Source organism: Mesoplodon bidens (genome assembly GCF_964165515.1).
Source record: "Mesoplodon bidens genome assembly, chromosome: 18".
NCBI lineage: Eukaryota > Metazoa > Chordata > Mammalia > Artiodactyla > Ziphiidae > Mesoplodon > Mesoplodon bidens.
The window spans coordinates 19,987,149-20,014,998 of NC_138175.1; the positions used below are offsets into that span (position 1 = coordinate 19,987,149).

The following is a 27,850-nucleotide window of genomic DNA, read 5'->3' on the forward strand; positions in this document are numbered from 1 at the left end:
AATCACAGAGTCCAAGCTGACCCTCCAGAGTTTATTCACTTTCAGTGGTACTGGGACAGATGGAGCCTTCGTGGCATCTGACCCCAGCAGGGCAGGATCCTAGATCCCATCCTGCTAGGGCGAGGAGCGGCCTGTCAGCGTTAAGGCTTTCAGGAATCTAGAGATGACGGAAGAGGTGTGGTCAGTCAGGTGGAGCCCCCCCTCCGCCTCCCAGGCCACGCCCTCCCGCCAGGTTTGGTCGGCCTCACACCTTCAGATTCGTCCCCAGCCTCTAGGTCGGGCTCCGGCTCCAGTTCTGGCTCTGGTTCTGTCCCTGGCTCTGGTTCCGGATCCATTTGGGGTTCCAACTCCGGCTCAGCCCCTTCAGAGGTCTCAGCTTCCAGCTCTGGCTCAGTTTCCTCGAGGGTTCCGGATTGCGCTGCCTCGGAGTCCTCAGGACCCCGGGCCTCATCGCAATCTGAAGCTCTGGGCAGCCAGGGGCATGCGGTCCCTGAGTCAGCTGCCTCAGGAGTCCAGTGGCTTGGGCATGGAGGGTCGTAGCTTCGTTCTCGGTAGCCTGCGGCGGAGGTGGGAGTGTCTCAGGCTCATTTTACCCCTCTGAGGTTTCCTCTGCACACGTGCGGGTCTTTGGGGAAGACCTCAACTCCGTGCTCCCACGCCACGCCCCCTCCTCTGACCTAGGCCCCGCCCCCGCGCGCGCTCTCACCCGTGCCCACGTGCTGCCAGTCCCAGGCGGGGTCGGGCGCGCGCACGGTTCGCTGGGCGCAGCTCAGCAGCTCCTGGCAGGCGGCTTCGCCCTTGCTTTGCACCAGCAGCAGCAGGCGGCGTACCCTGCGCTCGGCATCAGGCAGCGCGTCCAACGCCTCGTATTCGGGCCCGGTGAGCACGCCCCGTGCCAGCAGCGCATCCAGCAGCAGCCCCGAGTCCGACTGCAGCGTCTCTACCAGGCGTTTCCGCTCGCGGTCGATCGTCTCTGATGGCCTCTCCTGCGTGTTGCCCATGGTGGGGGCTGCATGGGAGGTGGGGGGAGAGAGGTAGTGGGGGCCGGAGCTCCCCTGACCTTCACCTCTCTCCCAGGGCCCCAGTGAACACCCGTGACTGGGGTCTAAGTTCACCTCGATCTCGGCAGTCAGCGGCCGGCCAGCTCCATAGTGCAGCACAGGATCCGTCCTCCTGCCTCCCTGGCCTCTTCTGTCCCGTCTCCTCAGGCTCCTCCTTCAGTCCATAATTGTTAACTGTGGCTATCCAAGGACCCTTATCTACTCTGACAGCTCTCCCCAAGCATGTCCTCCCTCCTGAGCCCCTGCCACCTGCAGATCCTGCGATAGATTCAGACCCAGTTTATCCAAACTAACTTCTCTTTCCCAGCCTGCTTCCCCAACTTAACAGGCAGAAAGACCTACAACTGATCCTGATACCCCACACCCAGCTTGCAGTCAAGTTCTTCCCAGTCTGTCCAATTATCTGTCAACCTCACCACTTACTTAGTCTAGCCTTTCACTTCCATCCTAGACCCTGCAGAGCCCCGAATCCACCCCCCTCCCAGATCCTGAAGTGCTAAGAGCCTCCGCTGCTCCTCTCACCCACTGGAGGAAGTCCAGACCCCTTATCCTGAGGTCCATCCTTCCAGGACAGGCCCTGCCCCTGCACCACCTCACCAGTGCCACCACCATGTTGTAACCCCAAAGTGATCTCATGGTCTCTCCTGGTTCTAATACCTGAGCAGGGATACCTGAATTCTCTTGAGTCTTAGCTCTGACCAAGATCTCCTGACATCACCTGAGGCCAAACTGTCTCCCTGCTGCCCTGGGAATGATTTACAGCCATCATCTTTAAGTACCCAGGGCCCAACTCATAAAAGCTACCAGCAAATATTGAATTTTCACTGTTTTCCTCCGTAGATCCTCCCATTTTGAGAGGCAGTCTCTCCCAAACAGCAGGTGTTAGGCAGAAATTAATCTGCTTTGTACATTTACTGACAAACAAGGACAATGGCCCATCTCCTCCTGGGTGGCCTGACCCAGGCTGCAAGGCCCCTGGCATTGAGGGCAATTAGGTCAGGCCCTGGACCACTCCCCCTCTCAGCCCATCTCCCCTGGCCTTGGCTTTGTCCACAAAACACCCTCCTGGGTCTCGTCCTCTCTTTGGGGTCCCTCCTTTACCTCCTTACCTGGTTCTAGGTCTAGGATTTGGCACTAGCCCCCATCCTGCTTCCCAGGTCTCACTACCTGGTGTCATGCTATGCCTCCCTGGTCATTTCACCCCTCCTAGCCATACTGAAGTGTCAGTCCTTCCCCCAGGCTATGAGCAGAGACCAGGACTACTCTTTACCCCTCTCTCTCCCTTCATGTCCCGTTAGGGACAAATGCTGCTCCTCCACTTCTCAGTGAGTTATCAGCATCTCCCTCAACTCCTCTATGGTCACCTCATCTCCTATAATAGTCTCTCTGAGTACCGCTCACTCCTATCCCATCACCCCCACAGAACAGTGACTTTGACAACTCTCTGGGGTAGGGCTTTTGTCCCCATTTTACAGATAAGGGGACAGGCTCAGAGCGATCAAGTGGCAGAAGTGGAATCTGACTTGCTCCAGCCTGAACTACAAGGTCTCCTGCCAAGCAAAATGTCAGCCGTAACTACCTGTCCCCCCCCACCCCCACAGCTTATCAGAGAGAATCCAGACTATCTGTTCACTTCCCACCCCCTGGACAGCCAGGCTTTCCCCCACTTCCCTCCACCACTCAATACTGGCACTTCCCAAACTTTGTCGATGCTGTTGCCTAGGCCTGGAATGCCCTTTCCTCCCCCCATGCTGTGGATCCATCCTCCAAGACTTAAATGTCCCCTCATCCACCCCAATGCCTGAGTGTCCCACAAGTAGACTGGTTCCTCCTCCTCTGTACCCCAGTGAACAACATATACCCTCACCACTAGGCTGACATCACTGCACTGTGTACTGTGGATCCTCCGCCCTCTTCACTTGAGGCTTCCAAAGCCTGTCCCCCAAATCGAGTGCAGGAAGCGAGAGAGGACAGAACCCATCTGTACAGGTGCAGAGGGAGGGGGAAGATTAGACTGGCCCCTCCTTCTCTCTCACGCCTCCCCAAGTTCTTTTCATGTTAGCCTCCTCCTTCCGTTACCCCGAGTCCTGTCCTCTGTCCTGTCTGGGGTGCAGAGACCCCAGCTGGTCCGGGTCCTCTCCCTGAAACTCAATGCTCAGAAGTGAATACCGAAGTTATCTCCTTCAGTGGTCACAGCCCAGATCCTTCCCGGCGCACCAGGCAGCTCCAGTTACGAGGCGTGGAGGGGGTCTCTGCCGCCCTCCCCACCTCGCTCCCCGAGCGTCCTTTTGCTAGGGAGCGAAGGTGGTGTAAAACTGCGGGAGCCTTTGCGCACGTGCGAACCCTTAACTCCCCTCCACCCAGCCCCGGAGCTAGAGTCCTGCCGAGGGGCGGGGCTCACAGACCTCCTTCGGGCGCGGCTGGTTTTGGTGGGGCGCGGATTTTGCCCAAACTCAGTTTCTCTTCCCTACCGCAGCCGGGGGTCGGGGCGGGGGGGCTCCCGGTCCGTGCGCTCCTGGCGGCCCCACTCACGGGTCGAGCCTCGGCGGGGCAGGAGATGACGAGGCAGAAAGGGCCGGGCGGGGTGGAGATGGAAGCAGCAGCTGCAGCGGGGGGCGGGACGGCCAGGGCTGCCGGGAACCGGGAGGGGGTGGGGAAAGGGGGCCGTTCTTCCCGGGACACGGGGAGGCAGGCCGCAGAGGCCGCGTACCGCCTGGGCTCGTACACGTAGTCTGCTTTCCCTCTTCACCCCGAGCGCGCCGGATGAGTCAGGGAGGGAACAGTTAAGCCCGCGGCCCCAAGTACCCCGGCAATTCCCAGGCGTTTTACACCTATCCTCTCGTCGACCCATCTCTGCCTGTCACAGACAAGGCTCAGAGAGGACCACCTTACCCAGGCTCACAGAACGGATGCACTGCAGTGCTGGGTGTGACCCCCAAGGCCCCCGCTTCCCGGAGGTCGCAGTGGCCACGCGCCAGCCCTGGATTCGGACCCGGAGGATGGGGCCTAAGCAGGAGAACTAGGGGCAGGCTCCCCAAGCACCTCCACCCTTCAAGGGTTCCTCGATTAAAGATTAAAGCCCTAGGATCTGGACGCTGCTACGAATGCCAAGTCGCCCACCACCCATGACTTCTGTGCTCCATGGTCGGTAGAGAAGAGACCAGAAACACAGAAAAAAACGCAGTTTTATGCAGGGCTCGGTATTGGAGAGGGGCTGCCAAAGTAGGAGGGGCTTCACTCAGCCTCCAGCAGGGGCTCAAGGAAGCCGAGCCGGGCGTGCTGCCGGCCAGCCCGCCCCTCAGCCGGGCTGGTTTCAGAGTGGAGAGGGCTCTCAGGGGGAGGGATTGGCCCCTGGGCCCAGGTAGGAGGCGCGGCTCTCAGGGGTGCTGTAAATGGTTAAAGCTCCCGGCAGGCTAAGGGCTGGGCCTCCCAAAGCGGCTTGGACATCCAGCAGGAGTGGTGCCCCCAGCATGGAGTCCTTCCCTAGGAGGAGTGGGGCTGTGCTCAGCGGGGAGAAACGGTCGCCTCCTTTCTTAGGGAAGGAGAGCCTCACTCGCCTTGCCCTCCAGTCAGTTAGGATGAAACATCCACTCTCAACCTCCCCACTCTCTTCCAGTGGCTCAAGGAGCTTAAGCAGTACTCTGCAGAGCGGCCTGACTCGGGGGATTTCCCTCCAAAACACCAACTGCCCAGCCCACACAATCGTGGTAGCTCAGGCCCCTTAGAGCCTCCCCCAGGTCCTGAGTCACCACAATTATTACCTGGCCCTGGAGAATTTAACCCCTTGACCGCCAGCTCAGTCTCACCCTTCTCTGGAACCAAGGGCTGCAACTGCATAAGAGAACCCCAGGAAGCAGCTGGGGAGGGGAGCTGGGGCTTTGGCTGCGGGAGAACAGCTGCGGACTAAAGGGCTTGGCTGAATAACCCTGAACCCCCCTGCCCTCCCCACCCCCGTCTTACCAGGGACAGCTCCATGTCTAAGTCCATGAGAGTCCACTCCCGCCCTTGGAGGCTGGTGCCCAGCACCTAGGGGGAGCTCTGGGTCAGTGGTGTCCTCCCCAGGCTGCACAAACAGCTGGACCCCACCAAGCCCCATGCCCCTGCCCTGCTGAAGGTGTACTCACATCTAGGGGCCCTGCAGGCTCCACACTTTCAGGGGGGCCCCGAAGCAGCATTGGAGGCAACAGACTCTCCGGGCTCCGGGCTCCTCTCTCCAGGTCCAGAGGCCCCCTGTGCACGGAAAACTGCCGTTGGCCTGCAGTGCCCAACCTCACCCCCCATTAGGTTCCCAAGGAACCTGAATACATCAGGATCTAAATCTGACAACATATAGAAAATGCTGGAAGAGGATCCCCACACACACACATAGAGGGGCACACAGAGAGTGCCTCTGCCTCCTGCTTTTCGCCTGAGGTTTGGGTTGTGTCCCCTCCCTATGCAATTATCAATACCAGTGGTTCTTAAACTGTTGTGTACTCTAACAGTCTTTACAAGCACCCCAGTGGTTGCATTTAAAATGCAGATTCCTGAGCCCTACCACTGACATGTTTCCACTTTCTAGGGTCCTCTGAAGCTGGTACTCCTTAGAGCAGCTCTGAGAAATCAGGTGAGACCGTGGTGCCCAACGGACGCCGCCCCCCTCCCCAAGCCAGCCACCAAGGGGCAGAGAAGGCTGGGAAGTCTGGGGGCTAGTTAGTGCTGATCTAGCTGCAGAAGTGGCCCACAGGGCTTACAGTCAAAAATGGTCTCTCTGCTCACCTGTCAGGAACCTCCCTGGGGCCTCTTTGTTCAGGCTGCTGGGCACTCCTGGGGCCCTCGGGGCTGAGGCTCCCTTTCCCTTCCAGGATGGCCTGCACCACAGCCACAGGCAGGGGTGGGGGTGCTGTCACGCAGAAGCCACACTCGTTTGGGGCCAGGGCCAGCCCGGCCTCGCCTTCCCCCCCTGGGCTGGCTGGCTCTTCTTTGAGCAGTGCCAGGCCCTTCTCCCTGCACCAGAGAAAAGCTTCAGCCAGACCCTGGCACTGACCTCTCCCCCATCCCCACAGCCATGTGGGCTGCCAGGCCCTCAGCCACAGGCTCCCCAGAGGGCAGCGCCTGTCCCTCTTACCTCCTGCCACCACTGGAGGGAGAAAGCCTGGTTGCTTCAGGGGATGGAGAGTCTTCCGGAATGTCAGAGATGATGGGGCCCCTGGCCCTGTGAGGGCTGCTGAGGCCCAGGGTGGTCTCTGGGAGAGGCTGTAAGTAGAAGATGAGGCCCAGCCCTTCACCTCAAGCCACAGGGTAAGCCAGAACCCAACCAGTACCACATGGGCTAGATCTAAGGGGGAAGGTTTGAGGGAGGAGGCTGGGCCCATGCTGGGGAGCCTGGGTCTGGTGGGAGGGAATGCTGGCCTCCATCTTCTCTTCTTTTTGGGGAATGCGGAAAGGGAACAGGCTCTCCATAAACCGAGCTGTGCTCTAGGGAAGAGAGGAGAAGCAAAAACCTACCGACTGGATAAAGTAGGGGTCCTGCAGGAGGGCACCAGGTAGGGGGCAGGCGTTGAATTTGGCTGGTGTTGGGCACCCCTCATCCAGCATCAGGGACCTGTGCAGGGTGGCCAGGGCACAGGCAGGGGGCTGGGTAGGTTCATCTCCCATGCCCCTCAGCCTGCACCACCTCCCTCCCACAGGCCCCAGCAGCCAAGTCAGCAGAGCTGAGGCCTGTTGCCAGGGCATCAGTCACATGCTGGAGGCAGAAGGGGCTCCCCCCAGAGATGGGGGCCCTTTGGGGGTAGAGAGGGGAGGGAGGGAGTATGGTTTGAGACCCAGACCCTCTGCTGTTGGGATGCTTTGGGGTGAGGGGTAAGGGGATGATGGGGTGGAAATATGGGGTTAAGGTCCTGGAACTCAGGAGTCTGAGAGTGGGGGTTTTGGTGGTAGAGATGGGGGTAGAGGGGGAAAGACCTGGAAGGGGGCCCTTGGGGGCATGGCCATTGGGTGAGGAAGACTGTAATGCAGGGGAAAAGAATGAGGATTCCAGATGAAGGGGCTTCTGGAGGAGAAGGAGTCCTGCCTGGGCTTCTGTGAGGGTCCTGGAAGGGGTGGAGGCGTCCCTGGGTTTCTCACTCACAGCTTTCTCTTAGTTCCTGCGCTGCTGGACCCCGCCTGAAGTGGCCCAAAGAGGCACTGGATCAGCTGAAGAGAAAGCAAAGGGTTAACTCATACTTTGGACCTTGGCCCCCACCCTAACGAGGCACTCCAGGTGGCTTCCAGGACTGGGGGGGGGAGGGTGGTACGTTCAGGAGTGAGAGAGAGAAGTGGGGTGGGGGGAGAGGAACACCTTGCCAATGACCCGGTGCTGCTGACCGTGGCTCTGCCGCAGTGTCACCACCTCCCTCCACAAGATCTCGTTCTGCCTGGGGGAAAGGCGTGGGAGGGTGCTGAGGCATCTGAGAGTTCGCCCGGTCACCACCCCCCACAGAATGGCAGGCCTGAACCCGCGCCCACTCGGATGATCATCCTTCCATAGACAACAGACTTCCTCAACTCGGCCCATTGGTCTTGATGGAGGCGCCAAGGCACGAGAGAGGAAGGAGCTGCCCAGAAACGCCTGGAAGCCAGTGCCCCCTCGCCCAGACCCCCCCTCCCCTCCCCATCCTCCTCCGCCCCCTCCCCCGCACTGCCTGAGCTCCCGCAGCCGCGCCTCGGTGCTCTCCTGCACTCCCCGAAAAGCCTGCACCTCGCCCAGAAGCCGGCCCAGGTCCTCAGGGCGCCAGCGGCCGTCGTCGCCGCGCAGCGCAGGCACCTGCAGGTGGGAGGCACCCTCAAGTCAGAGTCGCAGGAAACAGCTGTCCCACCTCCACCCGGGTTTGCTGGTTCCTGCAGGCCGCCCCCACCTTACGCCGCACGCGTTCCAGTAATTGCTCTCGGCCGCGCACGAAGCTTGGGTGCTGGAACTCGACGTGGTCCCGTTCCGGCCTCAGCAGGCCACCCTGCTCGATGCTCACCACCTTCCGAAAACCGTCTAGGGAGTAGGGCGTGGGGGCGTAAATTGCCCCGTCCCCCCGCACCAAGTCACCCACGCCCGCGTCCCGCCCGGCCCTAGGGACTCACACATGTTGAGTTGCCGCACAAAGCTCGCCATGTTGCTGTGCTTGAAGTACTGGGGCAGCACTTCCTTGGCAAAGCGGCTCTGGTCGCTGACGAGGAAACTGGTCCCGCTCTGTAGAGAACGCCGCCCGCCCACCCACCGTGCGGGCGGAAAACAGACGACACCGTGAGCGGTGCCCGCCCACGGCCAAGCTAGCGCTCTGGCGCGCGCGCGCATACACACTCGCACTCACTCTGGGGACCGAGGCTGCCATTCGTGGGGACGTGGGACGAGGCCAGGCCAGAACCAGCTCTGGCCTAGACTGGGGCGACCACAATCTCTATCCCAGCCCACCCAGGCTCCGTACTCGGTTCTCTGAAAGGAAGAGCAGAGGCCAAACCTGGGTTCCAGCCCCGGACGGCTCCCAGACCCGCGATGTGACTCTGGGCTAGAACCAGGCCCAGCCCTTCCCTTCTCCTGGCCTCTGTGTTCCAATCTGTCTGATGGGCAGGGTGGGAACTAAATGACCTGGAAGATCCTTGGGGTTCTAGGTCTCCTCCAGAAGGCTCCTACCCTTTCCTCTGCCCGGAGGAAGTCGCCTCACCTCCATCTCGAATACCCCCTCCAAGCCGTCGCATACCCTGGACGGCTGAATCAAGGGACCCTCAACCCCGTCCCAGGCAGGGATTGGGTGAGCGTGGACGTTCACTGACGTGGAGGAATCCCGGGGACCACTGAGGAGGAAGTCGAAAGGCCCCAGCCCTCACCGGGCTCCAGCGGATCAGGTGGTCGGTGCCCGGGTCGCCCACCAGCGCCCATAGCTTGCCAAGGAAGGCTGGCACGGGGCTAGGGCCCGGCTCCGTGGGCAGCGCGGCTGGCGCTTCCTGCATGGCGCAGTCCCGGCCCCGTTTAACGCTTGGGCCCGGCCGCCGCGGGCTTGTCAAAGCCGCGGAAAGTGCTGCGTTTGCCGCCCGCTCCGCCCTACTCCGCCTCCCGGCGCCGGGTCAGGTGGGGGCCACGTGCGAACCAGCGGGGCGGGGCTCTGACCGCGGCCTCAGCACTGGCAGACAGAAAGGGCAGTTTGTGAGTGGGGGCGGGGTGCGGTAGGGAGGTAGACCTGCGTTCGAGTCCCACCCCTCTCTCAGGCCCGCTGTTTCCTCCTTTGTTCTTCGGGAGAATCGAGCGTACACAGCGTGGTGTGGGCTGGGAAAGTCCTATAAGGCGATGGCGTGGGCATAGTGAAGCCTCGGGTAGAGGGGCAGATAGAAGCGAGCTTGAGAGCGGGAGGGTGGGGGAAGGAGAAGCTGGCCCCCTCCCGCCGAACCTTGGGGCGTTGTCATTCCGACGATGCGAGTGCCCCGACACTGACCCCCGCAGCCGCACCAGTGGAAGTAAACCTTGAGATCTCGAACTCTCCCACCCCTGCCCGGACCCCTCCTCCGGCCTTTGCTGGTTCTCCTCCCTCACCCTTCAGAGCGGACCCGGCCTTCACAGGACGTAGAGATACTGCTTGATTTATTTCACACTCAACCCTGAGGCATGCTTTGAGCCACTGCCCTCCCTCCTCCCACGCCGGGGCCGCCGAGCAACGTTTGCAGAAGACTGGGGTTGGAGGAGGGTGATCCCCGTATGGCGGGGACAGTGGGTGTCTGCAGATGTTGACAGCAACGAGTGGACTCAGGTTGCTCCGGGCTGGTACTGACGCCATCCCACAGCCCCCAATTCTCGAGAGGGACAAGAGGCAACAGAGTCCTAAAGGAGCGGACTAGCAGCTGACGCGCCCCGGGGCAAACCCACACAGCATTTCAGAAGCCACACGTCCGCAGGGAGGGGAAAGAGGGTTTGTCGCCTCACGCCACAAGCGTGGGCCGCCAGGGATGTGGCTCCCGCGTTAGCTTGAGCGTGTAGCTGCGCAGGCGCGGGCAGTGCGTGCGGAAGGCGTGCAGCACGGAGGGTCGCACCACGCAGAAGCAGTGCACTTCGCGCAGGCCGGCGCAGCGTTCTGCCAGCTCCTCCAGCGCGGCGTCCAGCTCGGCAGAGGCGGCAGCGCGCACCTCGAGCGCGCGCAAGGTTGCGGCGTAGTGGCGCGCTGCGAAGCGCACCGGGCCTACGGTGTCCCCAGAGAGGCTGAGGCGCAGCGCAGCCACGGGCACAGCAGGCTGCAGGACGCGCGTCACGCTCTCGGCAGGCAGAGCCGGCTCCAGCTCCAGCTCTACGGCCAGTCCAGGGTGGCGGCGGCTCAGCTCGGCCCAGGCTTCGTTAGGCAGGGGCGGCGCGCGTGCGTCTTCGGGACATGCGCACCGCAGGGCCAGGAGCTCAAAAGGTGCGCGGTCTGGCGCCGCCAGTACCTCGAGCGCGGTGCGCGACAGGCTGGCCAGGTGCAGGCCGAGGGCGCGCAGGCAGGGGCAGGCCTCTAGTAGCTCCAGCACGGAGCCTGGCCCCACGCCGCCCACCAGCGTACTGTTATCCAGGAAAAGGCTGCAGAGCTCCGGGCAGCCGTGTGCCACCTGCAGCACCAGCGCGTCGTCCAGTGTGAAGGGCAAGCGCCTCAGGTCGAGGTGGCGCAGCGCGCGGGCGGCCCTACAGAGGGCGTGCACGGCGTCCAGGACGTCGCGGCCCGAGTCGAAGAGCCGCTTTTCTCCGCGGCACTCCAGGCACAGGCCTCGCAGCTCGGGGTTACGGCCAGCCAGTGCGGTCAGCAACTCTATGGCCGCCAGGCGGCTCGGCTCCCTGGACGGCACAAATTCCAGACGTAGATTCTGAACGTGGTCCAGGCAAGCGGACAGATACTGCGGCTGCATGCCTTCTAGCTCACAGTCGCAACTTGGGGGTAGAGTGGTGGAGAAAAGGCATCAGCCGGCTGAGTCCCCGCGACCTGGAGAGAGGCCTCTAACCCACTCCTCAGCCTGGGTTCCAGCTACCACCCCCACTTCCTGCCCCCTCCCCACATACCTCCCTGTCCCGGCCATGCCTGGTCGCTCCAAGGTGATGCTAGAAGGGAACTCCCATCCTATCCCTTTAGAAGACTTCAGATGCATCTGCCGCTGGTTGAAACCTTGCCACGGAGAGCCAATGATATTTTAAGAACAGGGCTTTCTCAGCGGTCTTTAAGGAGGCGGGGCGTGGCCTCTGGAATGCCAGGTTCACATTTGCATCTGCTACTTCTCAGCTGAGTAAGGAAGTGATTAAATCTCTCTGCCTCAATTTCCTATCTGTGCAACGGAGATAATAATACCACCTATCTACCACATAAAGTTTTAGTGAGGATTAAATAAATTAATATGTGTAAGGCACTTAGAACAATGGTTGGTACACAGTTGGCGGCCAATAAACGTTAGAAATTATTACACTTTTTTGTGGGGGGCCCGTGCATGTGGAATCTTAGTTCCCTGACCAGGGATCGAACTCACGCCCCCTGAATTGGAAATGCCCAGTCTTAACCACTGGATGTCCTGATTACGCTTTTTAATATGGGGAAAGTCACTATCTCCCCAAGCCCTGACTCCACCGAGCCAGGGAGAAGACGGGAGGGGGAGGAGCCTGCTCACCTGATGTTCGTGTTGTGCCACACAGTGCTGCAGGTGGCAGCGGCAGCCCAAGCTCTGCAAACCCTCGCGGCAGCGGCGCGGTCCCGCAGGGGCAGGTGACGGAAAATGAGTGCCAGCACCTCCTCCGGCAGTTGTTCTCCAGGCTCTGTCATGTCCGGGCGCGGGGTGGGGGTTCCGCTGCAGGAAGGCCAAAGCGTTGAGGGAAACACCTGGAGCCTACGTGTAGAAATGCTTGTAACCCAGGAGCTGCTATGTAATTTGCAGAGCCCAGTGCAAAATGAAAATGTGGGTCTCTTTGTTCAAAACATTATTAAGGGTTTCAAGACAGTGACAGCAGAGCATTTAACCAAGTTATTAAACCAAGCCTGGGGCCCTGTGCAGTGCACAGGTCTCAGACCCATGAAGTCTGCCCTGGATGCCGAGGATCTCTGATTCTCCTTTAAACTACGTTCTCACTTGTTGAGCAAATCCACGTTTTATGCTATATTAGAAGGAACTCAACCACGACCGGTGCACCACCGAATACCGGATTTGGGATGATGCTATGGGATCTTTCTTCTAGTTACCAAAGTTTTCTTTGAGCAAGTTGGAAGGCGGATGCACAGGCTCTGACTCCAGACAACCACGTCCTACCCCCAGCTCAGAGGGCCCCTCTTGCCTCCCCCTGCCTCCCTCTACTACACGCTTACAGCCTCCAGATGGCGCAGACTAGTCTCACAGGGGTCACTGAACTGCTTCCCTCCCAGTTTCGACCCTGAGTACTAGGGAAGGACTAAGCCCAAGCACTGAGGACCATTGAAATGAGGCATTCTCAAAGGGCGCGGGGCATCAGAATCACTTGGACACTTGTTCACACTACAGATTCCACGGCCCCACCTACTAAGTTAGGCTCTCCGAAAAGAGTAGGGCCCAGGAATCTGAATTTCAACAAGCGCCGGTGGATTCTACAGGTCCCAAGTTGAGAAGCCCGGTCCTAGCCCCTGCCAGTCACTAGAGAGTAACGATAGGGTTAATAGGGCGGGAGCATTAGGGAAAACTTTTAATTGGCAGAGACCATAAGCCAATCAGAAAGCAGGGACGCGGGTGGGGCACAACTGAATCCGCCCAGAGAAGGGAGGCTCTTTCCTCCACTTCGCAGGGGGAGGTGTCCTGAGTGCTTCCAAGAAAAGGCCGGCGGGGCGGAGAAAGTCTTGGTTTCTGGGGCCTGAGGAACCCTGGGTTCAAGTTCCGATCCTGAACCCCGAGCAGCCCAGGCTCCCGTTGGGCGGCTTAGGTTCAGCTGGAATTCGGCAGACCCACCTCAGAGCGCGGTCTTTGTTGGAAAATGTGCGTCCTCTTGGAAGTTGCCAATTTTAGTTTAAGGTGCTTAAAGGTTTTCGTACCCAACGTTTCACGCCACTGGCCAGTTTTCTATTTTCTAGGCTAACGGTCCCTGCTGGAATTTGCGCCTCGTGTATCCTGGGGCTTCTGATACCCTCCGCCAGGCCTGAACTTGGGACCCACTGGCACCCCGTTCAGAGTGTCAGGGAGTATCAGAGATCAGAGATCTTCGAGCTCTACCAGACAGAAGGCACCAGAAACGTCTGGTCCTCAGGGGGTGCCTCCTTGTTGATCCATCCGTTGCCCGCTGGAGGAAGAGGAGCAGCTCTCACCCTGGGGCCCTCCGGCCTCGTAAGAACCACAAGTCTTCGAAGTCCCTTGCCGCGGGCGGTTCTTCCTGCCGCCTAACCTCAGGCGCCAGTTTCTTACCTGCTCAGAGGACCAGGTGGGGTTTGCCCAGAGACTGGGGACTGGCGGCGGAGGACGGTGGTGGGAAGGAACCGCGGGGAGCCCGAGGGGCGGGACGCCGGGACAGATTGGGCGGCTCGGACTGGGGCGCCGCCTCTGCGCTCCGCGCACACCCGGAAGCAGCGCGAATCCAGTGGAGCCGGGCGGGCGTGGGAATCCAGGACGGGCCGAGGCGGCCAGGTTAGTGCAGGGGGTGGGTGGGCTTCCCGGTGCCGGCAGGAGCCGAGGTGGATCCTGGCTCAGAAGCATGGGCGCGGCGCGGATGTCATCCGCGGCTGCTCGGGTCAGGTGGTGGTGGTGGCCTATTGGGCTGTTTACGTGGGAGGCGGGAGAGAGGGTACGGACCTTGGTCCCCGAAAGTTCCTTGTCCCAGTTAGGGGATTTCAAGGGACGGCAGGGCCCTGTGGGTGAGAGGACAGGGTGGGACTGTTTCTGAACAGATATTTGAGCAGAATCCCTTTGCCCTCCCCAGCCAGTAGCAAGAGCAGAACTCCAGAACGAGGGTGGCCGGGGAGCTCCCCTTGAGAGCTCGGGAGCGGCCCAGCTGAGTAAGATGCTGGGACTCTCAGTCAGTCCTTGAGGGGCCACGCCCGCCAGCAGCCGTCACCGTCCACCCGGCCAGAGGTGGGGCTACCCGGGGACTGTTAGGCCGTGTTAATAGAACGCTGCACCGGCTGGCTCCCAGTCGTAGGGGCATATTTTCTTGAGTCGGTACCCAGCTAAGAGTTCTCAGCTCAGCAGAGTTCCTAGAACCCAGCCCGGCCCCGCCCGCAGAGAGGCGGACTCCGGGTGGGTGGGGCGCGGGGCTTCCCGAGGAAGGGCTTCTTTGGAAGGACACGTAGAAAGGAGTTCCCAAGGGCGCGAAGCGAGCCAAGGGCCCCGGCCGCTTCTCAAACGTTATCTGGCCTTCTCACCCTCTAGCCCGGCAGGCCTGTTTGACTTCTCCCACTTGTCCAGTCGTAGTGAGTGTGAAGGAGCTTCCCCCCTCCTCCAGGTTTTCAATGTCCCGCAGGTAGGCCTGCTGGGGAGACGACGGCCCGGTCCCACTCTTACTTACCCACCCCTTGGGGCGGGACTGCATCTATGGGGTTTACATAAAGTAGAATATTGCTAAATACTGTGAAAATAAAAATCACGCCAAGTCTCCCCCTTCCCCAACAGAGGTAAACAATGGTAACTTCCTGTTAATTTCCAGACTATGGTTTTGGGTAAACACACAAGTATTAGTGTTTTCTAGCAAAAGATTATGGGGGGGGGGTGCTCAAAAGGTACGTCCCTGTGCTCAGACGCAGGGTAGGGTTATCAAGTATCATTTTTCTTGCCAGGTCTGGGTGATGCTGGAGCGCCCCTGCCCAGGTACTGTCCCAGCTTTGGCTCTCACATTAGGGTCTGGGGGACAGATCTGAAACACAGAAGAAACAGAAATGATTTAGCTCACATAATGGAAAAGTCCAAGATGGGACACAGTGTGGTCAGGAGCGCACTTCTTCATCTCTTGGCCCTGTAACCTCCTGTGCCAGTTTCATTCTCAGGCTCTTCCCAAGCAGTGGAAGAGGAGAACTACCCTTCCTTCTAGCTCAGCTTCAAGATAGGAAGGGAAACGTATGCCTCTTTCCTATTGATCCAGCCAAATTTGCAGGTTGATTCTGATTGGTCCAACTTGAATCCTATGCCCAACTCTGAACAAATCATTTCAGGAAGGCGAATGTAATATGCAGATTGGCTAGGCCTGTTTCACTTGCCCAGGCCTGGAGCTAGGGAGTGGAGTTAGCCCTTCCAACAGGCATGTGGATTGAGAAAAGGGAAGAGGGAAGGCCCCAGAGGTCAGTCAGGATTGCGCGAGGGAATCTGGGCAGGCGCAAACTACAGGTGTCCTTTGAAGTGAAGCCTGGAGATATAGTAGGAGTTCAGGTCAGAAAACCAAAGTGGGGGCTGTGGTCCCACAGGGATCCTGGGGGCTCAAATTTAAGCTGAGGGCATACCATACCAGCACATGGGTCTGGTTGTGCTGTGGGGCATGGGCACCATCCAGGATAAGGATGTCTCCAGTCAGCTTTGAAAAGAGAGACACCCTGGCCTGAGGAGGGAGCAGAACTTCTTTGTTTCTACTGCAACATTGTCCCTCTCCTCTTCCATCCTTGTGACCCTGGGCTCTTTCTCTGAGAAGACAGTGGAGAGACAGTCCTCACTGAAAACCTTGGCTGGGCTGGGCTGGTTTGGGCTGGGCTGTGCAGAGCCAGAAGCACAAGGGGCTGCCTGTGGGATGATGAACTTACCCTCATAAGTATGCCAGCTGGGTGGGGACGGCTGGATGTCAGCTGAGGGGACAGCTCGGCCACGTGGGACTGGAGAGTTGTCTCCAGAGCTGGGTTGGGGTGATCTGAATGCCTATCTCTGTCCCCAGGAGGCAAGATGGCGGCTGGGCCAAATGGGCTCGAGGAGTGGGTGGGCAGTGCCTACCTATTTGTGGAGTCCTCGCTGGACAAGGTGGTCTTGTCAGATGCCTACGCTCACCCGCAGCAGAAAGTGGCGGTGTACAGGGCTCTGCGGACCGCCCTGGCAGGTGCGTGAGTGGGCGGGCACTTGGAGAGGAAAAGCCGGCCTGGGGCCTTTTGTGGGCGGGGCCAGGGACTGAGACCTCACCTCTTCAACTCTGTGGGTCTGTGCTTAACCACCACTTTAAGGAAAAGATTCGTTAGGGAAGGGAGGAGGAGGACGCCTGGTTGCGTAGGGTCTGTCTTCTCTGTGTATGCGTGTGTGCCCTTGGGTGTAGACTTGTGTCTCTGTGTCTCTGTATGATCTACCTATGTGTGCACTAACGTCCCCCTGCTCCATGCCCCCCACTCCCCGATCAGCCTGCTCACTGCTGTCTACTAATTGCGCATCTCTCTTCTTTTCCTCTCTCACTGCAGCACTCCTTGCCCAAGACCCCCTCCCCAGTACCTACCTTTCGGGTACCCTTTTCCCATCTCAGGGCAGAGGCCACTGGAGGTTGAAGCCGATTGGGGGATCTGGCTCCGGCCTCAGAGTAACGAGAGCCCCTCTCCTTCCAGGGTGGGGGGAGCCACACTAGGAGGCCGAAAACCTGAGACCTCCCGCCCGCTGTCCCGCCAGCCACCTATCCAGAGGGCTTGGCTGCCCAGGGCAAACGCCCCTTTCTACCCTGCAAAATCTCCTGCACGTCATTTTTGCCCACTCTCATTTGGGGCTTCAGGGTTGGGGATAGAGTAGCACACACTCCATCCTAGAGTGCTCCCTGTGATAGGTCCTGGCCTTTATTCTGGGTTGTTGCTGTTTGCATCCCAATTTTGCTTCCCAGCTGGGAGCTCTGGCGTATAGCCGCGCCCCTAGGTCTGGGGATGGGGAGGGCGTCTTACCTCGGGCTTCATCCCTCCTCCGGCCTCTTGGAGAATGGCCCCGCATGGGGACCGCATGCCACCTGACTGCCCGCCTCCGCAGAGAGTGGCGGGAGCCCCGACGTGCTGCAGATGCTCAAGATCCACCGCAGCGATCCGCAGCTGATCGTGCAGTTGCGTTTCAGCGGGCGCCAGGCCTGCGGCCGCTTCCTCCGAACCTACCGCGAGGGGGCGCTGCGCGCCGCGCTGCAAGGGTGCTTGGCGGCGGAGCTGACCCTGCACTCCATGCCGCTGCAACTGGAGCTGCGCGCCGGCGCGGAGCAGCTAGATGCCTTGCTGACTGACGAGGAGCGCTGTTTGAATTGCATCTTCGCCCAGAAGGTGCGGCCGGGCTGGAGCCGGGGGTGGGGTGGGGTGGGGTGGGGTGGGGATTCGCGGCTAAGGCCCCCACCGACGCAGCATTCCCCTCCCTAGCCCGACCGGCTCCGGGATGAGGAACTAACAGAGTTGGAGGATGCGCTCAGGAATCTGTCGTGCGGCTCGGGGGCCCAAGGGGGCGACGTGGAGGGCGCTCCGGCCCCCTCGCAGTCTCTGGCACCCTCTCCGTCGGAGGAGAATTCGCCGCCGCCGCCGCCGTCTGGCCAGACTTTTCTGTTCCACGGTCAGCCCGTAGGTGAGACTCCCGGAGAGAAGCAGTGGCAGGATCCTCGGGAGGATGGAGTTTGGGGAGGGGCGAGGTCTGCGCGGGTTAGTCGCGGGGCGGAAATGGAAGGGTGTCCCGAGCTCACTCCGCTTCCCACTCCCCCTGCAGTGAACCGGCCGCTGAGCCTGCAGGACCAACAGACGTTCGCGCGCTCAGTGGGCCTCAAGTGGCGCAAGGTGGGGCGCTCCTTGCAGCGCGGCTGTCGTGCACTGCGGGACCCGGCGCTTGACTCACTGGCCTATGAATACGAGCGTGAAGGGCTGTATGAGCAGGCCTTCCAGCTGCTGCGGCGCTTCGTGCAGGCAGAGGGCCGCCGCGCCACGCTGCAGCGCCTGGTGGAGGCGCTCGAGGAGAACGAGCTCACCAGCCTGGCAGAGGACTTGCTGGGCCTCGCGAATCCCCATGGCGGCCTGGCCTAGCCTGGGTACCAGAGAAAGGGGCAGTCGGCCAGTTGCCCAGCCAGGGTTTGGAGCACCTGGGTGACTGTAGGGTCCCTTCTGCTGCTACTGCTGACCTCCTGTCCACCCAAGGGACTCTGAAGCCATACACTTACAACCAGAGATGACTGCCCTCTCCAGGAGTCAGACAAGCACCCACAATGTCTGCTGGGGTGCCACTGGGGGTTCTGTTCTAGATACTAGGATAGAGACAGAGCGTATGGGTGATCTGCTGCAAGAGGTCGGCCTCACCTTTTCCCACCGCAGAAGGAGGGCTTTCAGCCAGACCTTACCTCTTCATTCATAGAACAATTCATTACTATTCATTAATTCAGTATAATTCATTAAGGACCTGCTGTATCCTAGGCATCATCCTGGGTGCTTCAAATACTGTGGTGAACAAAACACATGAATCCTGCCTGTCCCCAGTTCACACTGAGTCTGAGACTCTGAATATTAAGAAACAGTAGTAAAATACTACCAGTTTTTTGATGTGAAAAATACAAGGAGTTGTGGGAGCAACTGAGCAGGGGCCTAACCCAGGTTAGGGGTTAGGCTTCCTGGGAGAGAAATGAGTGTGAATGTTGTGGGCGGTGGAATGAGAGAAGGGCAATATTCTGGGCATGGTCAGCCTCAGGTGAGGTCTTGAGGAAGGTGAGAGGAAGGGATTTAGAACAGAAGGTTTAGAGTGGCTGGATCTAGGGGTGAGTGGATTTGCAGAGACCCACTGGTGAGTGGGGGAGGCAGATAGCATGGGGTCAGGTAAGCCAATTTACAGAGTTTGGATTTTATTTGGAGGCTAGTGAGAGGCCTTTAAAGGGTTTTGGCAGTTAAGGCTGGGAGGCTGGTGAGGATGCAGAGAGAGAGAAAAGACAGTGCCCCAGGCTGGGGCAGTTCGCAGCAGAGATGGAGGGAAGGGATGAACATTGAGTTAGGACAAAGGACAACAGGCCTGGTGACACTGAATGAGGGAGGTGGGAGAGGACTCCAGAGTTTCTGCCTTTGCCAGTTGGAGGGAAGGTGGAGCTGCCTGCTGAGATAGGGGCCCTGGGGGAAGTGAAGTGCTTGCTCTGTTTGGGACAAGTTGGGCATGATGTTCCTGTAGAACATCCAGGGAGAGAGCCCAAGGATACCCGGATCTATAGCTTTGAGTTCAGGAGAGTGTCGAGGCCTAGGATTCAGAAATGTACAGGTGGGAGTGGGTGGGGGTGGCCCAGGGGGAGGTCCTGAAGGTCACCAACCAGAAAAAAGAGCAACCCAAAGAGGAAGGAGGAAAACCAGATTTGGAAGCCAGGGGAATACCCACCTGCTGTGATGGAGGCTGCAAATCCGTCAAAGCTGCGAAGTGTCCACTGGAGTCAGGGAAAAGGTTACTAGGTGGGGGCTGTTTCTGGGACATGGTGTGGACAGCCTGAAACCAGACCACAGGAGGGATGGGAGGTGAGGCAGCAGAGACAGCCGGAGGAGAGGACTCCTGAGAAGTCTGTGACCGGGAGAGTGAGGCTCAGGTAGGAGGGTTTAGTTTCTAAGGGAGAATATTGGTGGGAAGAAGTCAGAAGGCGCAGTCATAGCCACTGGAAAGAGGATGGCACTGGGTAGCAGTGCTGGTTCTCACAGTCTGCCCTCAGAAACTCTGGGGTGGGGTGGGGTGGGGTGGAGTGGGGTGCGGTGGGTGTTGTCTACTCCAGGCCCCACTGCATGGCTGGGACCTGGAGGCTCTGAGTTCCAAGAAGAGAGATGTGGCAGCCAGAGCTGGGCAAGGCCTGGGCCCTCAATCTCCAGAGCACCTCTCTGCTCGCCTGTGTCCACATCAAACCCTTTGCTCACTGGTCTACTTCAGGAGTCCCCCAAGCTAAACTAATCCCTACCAGCCCTACCTGGCCTGCAGTGGGCCCAGGCTTGGTTATTTCTACCTGCAGGAGGCGATGGTGGCCTGGGGCACTAGGGACTAAAGAACTCAGAACTGCCACTGGAGAGACAGACTGAAGTGCTCACCTGTGAAGTTAAAGCAGACAGGGTTGGCCCCCCTCTCCTGCATCCAAGTGGATGGATAGGGAGAGGGGCAAGGGAGGACACAGGAAAGAGTCTTGGACTGAATTCCAGAAGATCTGGGGGCAGTGCTCTTACCTTCTGTCTGTACGATCCTGGGCAAGTCACTTAACTCCCTGAAGGGCAGCGTCCCCATCTGGGCATGATCAATGACAGCTGCTGTCAGTGTTGTGAGAATTGAGCACGCAGTTCTGTTGGTCCTTGTGTGTGTGGTGTGTCTGCCGGCAGGCATGGCAGAGCCAGGAGAAAGGAGGCAGCCATGTATCCGGGGCACTTTTTGGACCCTGTCTTGCGGAACCAGGGCTCCTGGAAAGCTGAGGAGATTCACTTCCAAGGATGGCCTGGGAGGGGTCGATGCCAAACCCTCCTGCGCTGGGGCTCCTGCCCAGCCCAGGCCCTTTCTGCTCCGGAGAGGCAGGGGTGGGGAAACTAACCAGAAAGGTTAGTGCTTCTTCCCGTCCCCTGGAAAGGCAGAATTGGGAAGTTTGAGCCTGCACGGAGACCAGAACTCACCTCTTTGAGCCTTCCCGGAGACAGCTGACCGTGAGGATCCCTCTCAGAGATTAGTCGCCACTCGGAGACAGCGCTCCAGCAGCGCCAGGGCGGAGCTGACTGAGCTCCAGATGTCCGGGCGCACACAGCTGTAGGGTCACGTGGCAGCGGCCCCGGCCCCCCTTCCTGCCAACGTTGCATTTGGCCCAGGCCCCGTCCATGGCCGCCCTTGGGACCCCGCGCTGAGCCCCGGAGGCCCCGGCATCCGGGGCCACGCCGCTCCCAAGGGCCGAACGTGTATCAGGATCCCAAGGACCGCCGTGGTGGGTAGGGATGGGTAGAAGGGATTCGGCCTCAGCGCGGGAAGGGGGTGGGGCCGAGGCTGCGCGTCTCCCTGTTCTGGCTCTGGGGCACCGTGCTAGGCCGGAGCTGAGAGGGTGGGAGTCTGCTACTAGGAGGAACTTCTTGCCCTTTCAGGGTGCTCATCCCGGTGGGGGGTCAGGGCTCAAAGTAGGAGGAAAACGGAGGGGGATGAACGGCCGGCAGCCGGAGACCCCAGGCGTGTGGCCTCCCGCGCCCTACCCCCGGGGAGGGCGGGGCCGGAGCCCCTGCCGGCTGCTGGCTTCCTTGTCTTGAGCCCCTGACTGAGTCTCTCCGCAGGGGCCGCGGGCGCCTGCCAGGCGGACATGAGGCGGAGGCTGCGCCTACGCGGAGAAGCGTCGCTCACGCTGCTCCTCGGCGCCGCCCTCGGCCTCCTGCTCTATGCGCAGCGCGATGGCGCGGCCCCGACGACGAACGCGCCGCGAGCTCAAGGGAGGGCGGCGCCGGGGCCCACCCCGGGGCTCCGTGTATTTCAGGCGCCGGACGCGGGCGCAGCCCCGCCGGCCTACGAAGAGGATACGCCGGAGCCGCCCACGCCCACGGGACCTTTTGACTTTGGCCGCTATCTGCGAGCCAAGGACCAGCGGCGCTTCCCTCTCCTCATTAACCAGCCGCACAAGTGCCGAGGAAATGGCGTACCTCCCGGCGGACCCGACCTGCTCATCGCCGTCAAGTCGGTGGCTGCGGACTTCGAGCGGCGCCAAGCTGTACGCCAGACGTGGGGTGCTGAGGGTCGCGTGCAGGGGGCGCTAGTGCGCCGGGTGTTTTTGCTGGGCGTGCCCCGGGGCGCGGGCACAGACGGGACAGACGCGGAGGGGGCGGGCACTCGAACGCACTGGAGCGCCCTGCTGCGTGCTGAGAGCCTTGCGTACGCGGACATCCTGCTCTGGGCCTTCGACGACACTTTCTTCAACCTAACGCTCAAGGAGATCCATTTTCTGGCCTGGGCCTCCGCCTACTGCCCCGACGTGCGCTTCGTATTTAAGGGCGACGCCGACGTGTTTGTGCACGTGGGAAACCTGCTGGAGTTCCTGGCGCCAAGGGACCCGGAGCAGGACCTGCTTGCAGGTGACGTGATAGTGCAGGCGCGGCCCATCCGCGTGCGGGCCAGCAAGTACTACATCCCCGAGGCTGTGTACGGCCTGCCTGCCTACCCGGCCTACGCAGGCGGCGGCGGCTTCGTTCTCTCGGGGGCCACGCTGCGCCGCCTGGCCGGTGCCTGCGCGCAGGTTGAGCTTTTCCCCATTGACGACGTCTTTTTGGGCATGTGTCTACAGCGGCTGCGTCTCACGCCTGAGCCTCACCCTGCTTTCCGCACCTTTGGCATCCCTCGACCTTCAGCCGCTCCGCACCTCCGCACCTTCGACCCCTGCTTTTACCGCGAGCTGGTTGTAGTGCACGGGCTCTCGGCTGCTGACATATGGCTTATGTGGCACTTGCTGCACCGGCCGCACGGGCCAGCCTGTGCGCGTCCATGGCCTGTCGCTGCGGGTCCCTTCCAGTGGGGACCCTAGCCACCTGTCACAGCTCTAAGCCCCCCTCATTCAGACCCAGGATGTAACTGGGAGGTAGCTTGAAGGGTAGGTTTCCCAGGCGGATTAGTGCTGTGTATGTGGTTCTTACCCAGAAAGGGGCATCCAGGTGTCTTCCTCCAGAAGGTCCCAGGGAGTGAAGATTGAGGTTGGTTCCTGCTGACACACCCTATTGGGAGGTGATCTGGAACCAGTCTAATGGTGGCCCTTTGAGACAGCCAGGGCTGAGGTGGTGGAGAACCAGGCTCTTTGCCAAGCACGTGAACGTGCTTGGTCCTCCTAGTAGGGACGTGGGTGGGGGTGGGGGTGGCAGAGGCTCATGGAATCGGACCATACTTTTTAGTTTGGAACCCCTAGAGTGATGCCAACAAATGCAGATTTTTCTCAAGGCTGGACCCCACAGGGATGGGTAGGGGCCTGGCCTCAGTCCTCATGGAACTGGCAGCCATTCTGCCACAACTCAATCTGAAAGTAGGTGTTTTGCTTCCTATTTGCCCCTTCAAACTGCATTCTTAGCCACGTCTAGGTCTTTAGATCTGCTTTCCTGGGGCCAAGCCCTCCTGAGCCCTGGGCTAGCTGGAACATTAGGGATGGAGGCACACAGGGACTGAGCGCATTGTCCTACCTAGTCTTCCCCCATGTCCAGCTACCCGCCTACACCCACACAACTGCACCATTCTCCCACTGGAGCCTGTGCTGCCCCCTTCAGAGGAGCCAAGGAACCTTTTTCTAAGATGACTCCTCCAGCTGTATGTTTCCCCATATTCTTCAACCACCCCCTTTCTCAAAAAAAATCAACGCCTCCACGCTCATTTTAGTATAAACATCCCAGCAACAGCACATGGGGAGCTGTCGCAGAGGGCATAGGTCTTTATTGGAGAACGGGTATGGGCAGGGCATGAGGAAGGTTCCCCCATGCTAGGAGGATGGGAACAGTCCTGGCTGCCCCACAGTGGGATGTGTGAGGGTCTCTGGCCAGGCCACAGTCCACATGGGAAGACACCAATCAGTCACAAAGTCATGGGAACGCCACACAAGCCTGGCTGTAGGCCCAGGTACCACACAGGCGCGCAGGGCAGGTCCCCTGCACATTCATTGTTAAACTATACAGGATGAGGCTGTACATGAGTTAATTACAAAAGAGTCATATTTACAAAAATCTGTACACACATTTGAAAAACTCACAAAATTGTCATCTATGTATCACAAGTTGCTAGACCAAAATATTAAAAATGGGATAAAATTATACATTTCTCTTCTCAATTCTTTTCAAAAGGATTAATATTTTTAAAGCACATATGCTACTTTCCTTAGCAAGTCCCACGAAGAGACTGAGCAGCCCAGCCCTCCATGAGCCCCAGAGGCCTTGAGCCGTGAATGGGCCCGGCCAGGGGACACTGCCCAGAGCTGAGGCGGGGGGGCCAAGCCCACAGTGCAGAACAGAATGCTGAAACACAAAAAAGGAGGGAGATGTCTTTGGCTAAAACTTTGGCATTAAAACAAAGAGGCAAACAGGATGGAAACATGCAGCCCTGCCAGCCAGGTTGGGGCAGAGTAGGGGAACAGGTGGCCTCGAAGGCTGGCTCCAAGAGGGGTGGGAACCAGGCCTGGGCACGTACCTTGATGGTAGAAAGTTGTGTTTCAACCAGTTGGGTGTGCCTACTGGGCCTGGCAGGGAGCACGTGCAAGAAAGAAACAGGGAAGGGCAAGTGGGCCACCTTGGCCACAGCCAGCTCATCAAGTAACTAAAGTGGATGTAGTGCAAAAGTTGCAACCAAGTACTACGGACATGCTACCTGCTTGCCTTAAGGGTCATGTGGCAATGTTGGGCCAAAGGCAGGACCCTGTCCTTGTCTGGGTGCCTGTGTCCTCAGCCAGAGAAAGAGCCCCAAGTTTTCCCAATGTGTGGGGGACAGGGGAGACAGAACCCTGTCTCCTTAAATGTTAGTCGAGAGCTCCTGGGTCCAGGTATCAAGGCTCAGAGTTTGTGCTTCTCTTTGCAGTCTGTGTCCCCTGTTGGCACCAGCAGGCTGAGATCGCACAGAAGGATATCTGGGCCTCTCACCCCGTGGCAGAGCACCCAGCCTGAGCCCCGCCTCAAAATATCACAACAGCCCTTCACACTGGCAAGGTGTCCAAGAAAACCCACAGGGTGGCCTGCTGAACAGGATGCGATACACAGTTCCATGGGGGCAGAGGGGCATGGGTGGTGATGTTCCTAGGGGAGTTCTGCGGTTCTCAGGTGGGCACCAGGCCTGGGGGGGCCATAAAGGGTCACCGAGGCAATGTGGTTGTTCTGCATGACCTGGTATGAGAAGAGGACAGCGAGTCAAGGGGGAGGAGTTGAAGGAATGTAAGCAGAGCAGGCAATGAGACCCACAAAAACCAGCAGCGGCATCAGTCCTGGGCTGTGACTGAAGAGAAGGGATTTGAGGCAGCTCCTGTGCCCAGGGGCTGGAGGTTGTGTGTGCAACCCACCTGCACACGGGGCTGGACTGACCCCTCAACAACCCCCAGCTCATGCTAAGGGGGTCATCTCTGCTCCTGTGTCTGCCTGTTTCTCTGGGATATATAAACGTCACCACACCCATTTGTCCAGTCCTTCTGGAACTGTGAGAGGTCTGCTGAAGGTATGGCATCCAGATGGGAAAACAGGGGCAGCCCATTCTTCTCCCAAGCCAGTGGGGCCTCTATAGCCACTCACCCCACAGCACGTTCACTCACATGGCATTTAAAGGCCCCCAACACCCCCGGACTGAGCCCCACTTGCCCTGTGGTTACCTTTCCTATTGTACTCACATTTTCAAATATAAATGTGGGATCCCCATTTCCTCTCATCTTGTTGGATTAACCTGCCCAGCAGGGCCCTCAGGCCCTCCCCAATCTCCCTCTCAATCACTTGCCATGACCACCGGCCACTCAACCCCCAGGGCTTACCTCAAAGATCATCCGCTGAAGACCAAAGCAGAATGTGGAGCCAAATGGGTTGGTATTGTTTGGGGAGGAGGACCTGAGGCCAGGGAAGCCACAGTTAGAGGGGCAGACAGAGGCCAAGGCCAGGCAGGGCATCCGGTTCCTTTTGGGATGGGGGCTATCAGCCAGTGGTCCCTCATGGCTGTGAGTGTTTCCCACACAGGCCCTTGAGGTCCTAGGCATAGTGATGGGCCTCATTCAAGCACCAAATCCTACACAGTCCAGCTGGCACAGAAAGTTAACATGCAGTTGGACTGGAGTGGTGCAAAGTCAGGAGGGAGAGGGAGCCTCAGGCAGGATGCAACCAGGTATTGGGCTGTGAACTAAAGCAGGTAGCAGCTTTGATAGGGAAAAGGGAGCCGAGGACAGCTAGTCAAAACTGCCCCCCTTTCTGAATAACTAGAGGCGAAAAGGACCCCATACTTGGAGGTAGGTGGGAGAGGGGGGAGCTATCCCAAGGGGCAGCCTCTCTGGTGTGAGTAAACATGCAGTACAGCTGGCCTAGTCCTAACACGCAGGGTTGCGGCAGGAAGCATGTTTGTGGCAACACCAGAAATTTCTGTCGTTTCTCTCATTAAGCCATACCCACTGCTAGGGCTCCCTGGGCCTTCTGGGCTGTGAGGAGCTGGATGGGGTGATCAGAGTCCGCAACCTCCCGCTCACCTGTGCAGGACAACAGGCTTCTCCACAGGGTGGCCCAGGAGCTCCTGGATGTTGTCCCACTGCAAGAGGGATGGGGTGACAGGGGATTAGCAGGGACCTGACCCTACCCGTGACAAATGGCTAGCCCAAAGGACATGGGAACCCAGACTTCTGGCAGACTCATGCCTACCTAATTTTCAGACTACATCAGGTGGGAAAATAGGAGCTTACCTTGCTGTAGGTCGTGCATGTTTCTGTCTGACCATCTATGTTTTCTGAAAAGAGAACACAGGGTGGTTGGTATCTGGCCTGGCCCGGATTCAGTTCCACACCTGCCCAGGTAGATGTCTCAGCCCACCTGTAACCCCAGCCCTAGCCACCCTATGCACTGGGATTGAAGTTTGGAAACCAGCAATCCCGTGGTCACAGGATAAGACCTTGAGGGCCTCCAGGAGACTACAGACCAAGAACACTGTGGCCCCCAGAACACAGAGCCCAACCCAGAGGAGCTGAGGCTATGGACAGAAGCAGGTGGGCAAAGACGCCACAAACCCAACCACTGCCACCCTCTCTGCTTGGATCATCATCTCTTCTCGGATCATCATCTCTTCTCATCATGAGAGATAGATTCTAAAACCCTTTCCTGGGCTTCCCTGGTGGCGCAGTGGTTGAGAGTCTGCCTGCCGATGCAGGGGACACGGGTTCGTGCCCCGGTCCGGGAGGAATCCACATGCCGCGGAGTGGCTGGGCCCGTGAGCCATGGCCGCTGGGCCTGCGCGTCCAGAGCCTGTGCTCTGCAGCGGGAGAGGCCACAACAGTGAGAGGCCCATGTACCGCAAAAGAAAAAATAATAATAAAAAAAATAAAACCCTTTCCTTACCCTGAGGACACTGACTACTCACCTCTTTTTATGGTTAGTGGGATCTTGAACTCACAGCGGTGATAACTAGAGAGAGAAGGCAGATGGGTAAAGGTTGAACCCCTTGGGAGGCCTTGACCACCCCCACATCTCAACTCTGCACCCCAGGAAAAACAGGATCAAGCACACTTGCCCAAAGCCCTGGCTCTGGGCCTGACACAGTGTTCCCTGGGAGAGGCCAGATTTGGGCACTGGAGTCAAACCAAAAAGGGCACAGCTTGGGGGCTCTGAAGACCCTATCACCTCAGATAAGAGGCCAAGCTTTCTGAATCTATTTCCCTATTTGTAAAATGGGTATAAATGGAGAGATATAAGGTAATGGGTACTATACCAGGAACAGAGCCAACACTCAGGAAATGTTTGCTTTCCATGAAATAGCAAACATCCAAAGCCACAAGCTCTCTTTGCTGGAGGGGCAGGTACAGGTATACTCACATATTAAAATTATAATGTCCAGGGTAGTTGGTGTGTAGGACAAACTTCTTCACTTTGTGTGTATTCGCATCAAAGAGGATGTCCTGGGATAGAAAACAAGGATGCCCAAGTGGGGAAAGTTACTGAGGCAGGGCAGGGGGCTTTTGAGGGCATGTCCAACTTAGAGACACTCACTCCACAATGGGGATGCCCTTGGGGACCAGCTTTCTCCCAAATAACAATCAAGGGGACAGCTGAGGCTGAGTGTGAAGGGATGACGACATACACCGAACCATCTACAGGCCTCGTCATTCCAAACCTTGTACCAATAGGCCCAAAAGGCACAAGGGACTACAGCTCCCACTGCTTGCGAACTCAAACACGGTCAGGGATATCTTTCCTGACCAAAAACACCTGATAAAAAAACGTAACCGAGTGCTCGCTTCGGCAGCACATATACTAAAGTTGGAACGATACAGAGAAGAT

At 58.9% G+C, this 27,850-nt stretch overlaps 5 protein-coding genes across 20 annotated transcripts in view; 2 read left to right on the forward strand and 3 right to left on the reverse strand.

Annotated features, from left to right (window-relative positions):
* Positions 1-10: 10 nt before the first annotated feature.
* LOC308606535 (heat shock factor protein 4) lies at positions 11-9,066 on the reverse strand. Of its 7 annotated transcripts, XM_081217483.1 has the most exons (16): positions 8,898-9,038; positions 8,154-8,262; positions 7,937-8,064; positions 7,721-7,845; positions 7,381-7,456; positions 7,171-7,235; positions 6,549-6,645; positions 6,169-6,296; positions 5,820-6,047; positions 5,186-5,291; positions 5,022-5,087; positions 4,823-4,892; positions 3,467-3,691; positions 707-1,009; positions 251-556; positions 11-157 (listed from the first exon to the last, which is right to left on the reverse strand). In XM_081217483.1, the coding sequence occupies exons 1-16, from the start codon at positions 9,018-9,020 to the stop codon at positions 150-152; spliced, it is 2,163 nt and encodes a 720-aa protein (XP_081073609.1). In that variant the 5' UTR covers positions 9,021-9,038; the 3' UTR covers positions 11-149. The 7 variants fall into 7 exon arrangements, with proteins under 7 accessions (XP_081073609.1, XP_081073612.1, XP_081073613.1 ...); XM_081217484.1 differs by lacking the exons at positions 11-157; positions 251-556; positions 707-1,009; positions 3,467-3,691 and adding an exon at positions 4,229-4,544 and having other exon boundaries at positions 8,898-9,066; XM_081217488.1 differs by lacking the exons at positions 11-157; positions 251-556; positions 707-1,009; positions 3,467-3,691 and adding an exon at positions 4,229-4,544 and having other exon boundaries at positions 5,820-5,943; positions 6,169-6,310; positions 8,898-9,066.
* Positions 9,067-9,643: 577 nt separating this feature from the next.
* Positions 9,644-15,368, reverse strand: FBXL8 (F-box and leucine rich repeat protein 8). Of its 6 annotated transcripts, none has more exons than XM_081217517.1 (3): positions 14,905-15,368; positions 11,679-11,855; positions 9,644-10,953 (listed from the first exon to the last, which is right to left on the reverse strand). In XM_081217517.1, exons 2-3 carry the CDS (start codon positions 11,828-11,830, stop codon positions 9,981-9,983), a joined length of 1,125 nt encoding a protein of 374 aa, XP_081073643.1. In that variant the 5' UTR covers positions 11,831-11,855; positions 14,905-15,368; the 3' UTR covers positions 9,644-9,980. The 6 variants fall into 6 exon arrangements, with proteins under 6 accessions (XP_081073643.1, XP_081073644.1, XP_081073639.1 ...); XM_081217518.1 differs by lacking the exon at positions 14,905-15,368 and adding an exon at positions 13,428-13,509 and having other exon boundaries at positions 9,644-10,860; XM_081217513.1 differs by lacking the exon at positions 14,905-15,368 and adding an exon at positions 13,428-13,509.
* Positions 13,187-18,468, forward strand: TRADD (TNFRSF1A associated via death domain). Of its 2 annotated transcripts, XM_081217519.1 has the most exons (6): positions 13,585-13,646; positions 14,792-14,822; positions 15,871-16,029; positions 16,926-17,203; positions 17,297-17,495; positions 17,634-18,468. In XM_081217519.1, exons 2-6 carry the CDS (start codon positions 14,801-14,803, stop codon positions 17,942-17,944), a joined length of 969 nt encoding a protein of 322 aa, XP_081073645.1. In that variant the 5' UTR covers positions 13,585-13,646; positions 14,792-14,800; the 3' UTR covers positions 17,945-18,468. The 2 variants fall into 2 exon arrangements, with proteins under 2 accessions (XP_081073646.1, XP_081073645.1); XM_081217520.1 differs by lacking the exon at positions 14,792-14,822 and having other exon boundaries at positions 13,187-13,646.
* Positions 18,469-19,660: 1,192 nt separating this feature from the next.
* On the forward strand, positions 19,661-23,073 carry B3GNT9 (UDP-GlcNAc:betaGal beta-1,3-N-acetylglucosaminyltransferase 9). Its single transcript, XM_081217006.1, has 2 exons — positions 19,661-20,826; positions 21,164-23,073. Exon 2 carries the CDS (start codon positions 21,190-21,192, stop codon positions 22,396-22,398), a length of 1,209 nt encoding a protein of 402 aa, XP_081073132.1. The 5' UTR covers positions 19,661-20,826; positions 21,164-21,189; the 3' UTR covers positions 22,399-23,073.
* A 155-nt stretch (positions 23,074-23,228) lies between these two features.
* Positions 23,229-27,850, reverse strand: part of PHAF1 (phagophore assembly factor 1) — a 28,930-nt gene continuing 24,308 nt past the window's right edge. For all 4 annotated transcript variants that reach the window (XM_081217007.1, XM_081217009.1, XM_081217008.1 and 1 more), the window contains exons 12-17: positions 27,386-27,468; positions 26,934-26,977; positions 26,263-26,306; positions 26,053-26,111; positions 25,354-25,426; positions 23,229-24,721 (exon numbers count right to left, since the gene is read on the reverse strand). In XM_081217007.1, the coding sequence (XP_081073133.1) occupies positions 24,635-24,721; positions 25,354-25,426; positions 26,053-26,111; positions 26,263-26,306; positions 26,934-26,977; positions 27,386-27,468 (390 nt within the window). In that variant the 3' untranslated portion in view covers positions 23,229-24,634. The remainder of the gene's footprint in view (positions 24,722-25,353; positions 25,427-26,052; positions 26,112-26,262; positions 26,307-26,933; positions 26,978-27,385; positions 27,469-27,850) is intronic.

Coding starts and splice junctions, on each gene's coding strand:
- LOC308606535 (XM_081217483.1), bottom strand. CDS start 9,020: ATGCAGGAAGCGCCAGCCGCGCTGCCCACGGAGCCGGGCCCTAGCCCC. Junction 6,646..7,170: donor GCAGGAACTAAGAGAAAGCT/GTGAGTGAGAAA, acceptor CACCCTGCACAG/GTCCCTGATGCTGGATGAGG. Junction 5,088..5,185: donor AGCCTGCAGGGCCCCTAGAT/GTGAGTACACCT, acceptor AGCTCCCCCTAG/GTGCTGGGCACCAGCCTCCA.
- FBXL8 (XM_081217517.1), bottom strand. CDS start 11,830: ATGACAGAGCCTGGAGAACAACTGCCGGAGGAGGTGCTGGCACTCATT. Junction 10,954..11,678: donor TGGCACAACACGAACATCAG/GTGAGCAGGCTC, acceptor TCTACCCCCAAG/TTGCGACTGTGAGCTAGAAG.
- TRADD (XM_081217519.1), top strand. CDS start 14,801: ATGCTGGAGCGCCCCTGCCCAG. Junction 16,030..16,925: donor TCTGCGGACCGCCCTGGCAG/GTGCGTGAGTGG, acceptor CCGCCTCCGCAG/AGAGTGGCGGGAGCCCCGAC. Junction 17,496..17,633: donor GTTCCACGGTCAGCCCGTAG/GTGAGACTCCCG, acceptor CTCCCCCTGCAG/TGAACCGGCCGCTGAGCCTG.
- B3GNT9 (XM_081217006.1), top strand. CDS start 21,190: ATGAGGCGGAGGCTGCGCCTACGCGGAGAAGCGTCGCTCACGCTGCTC.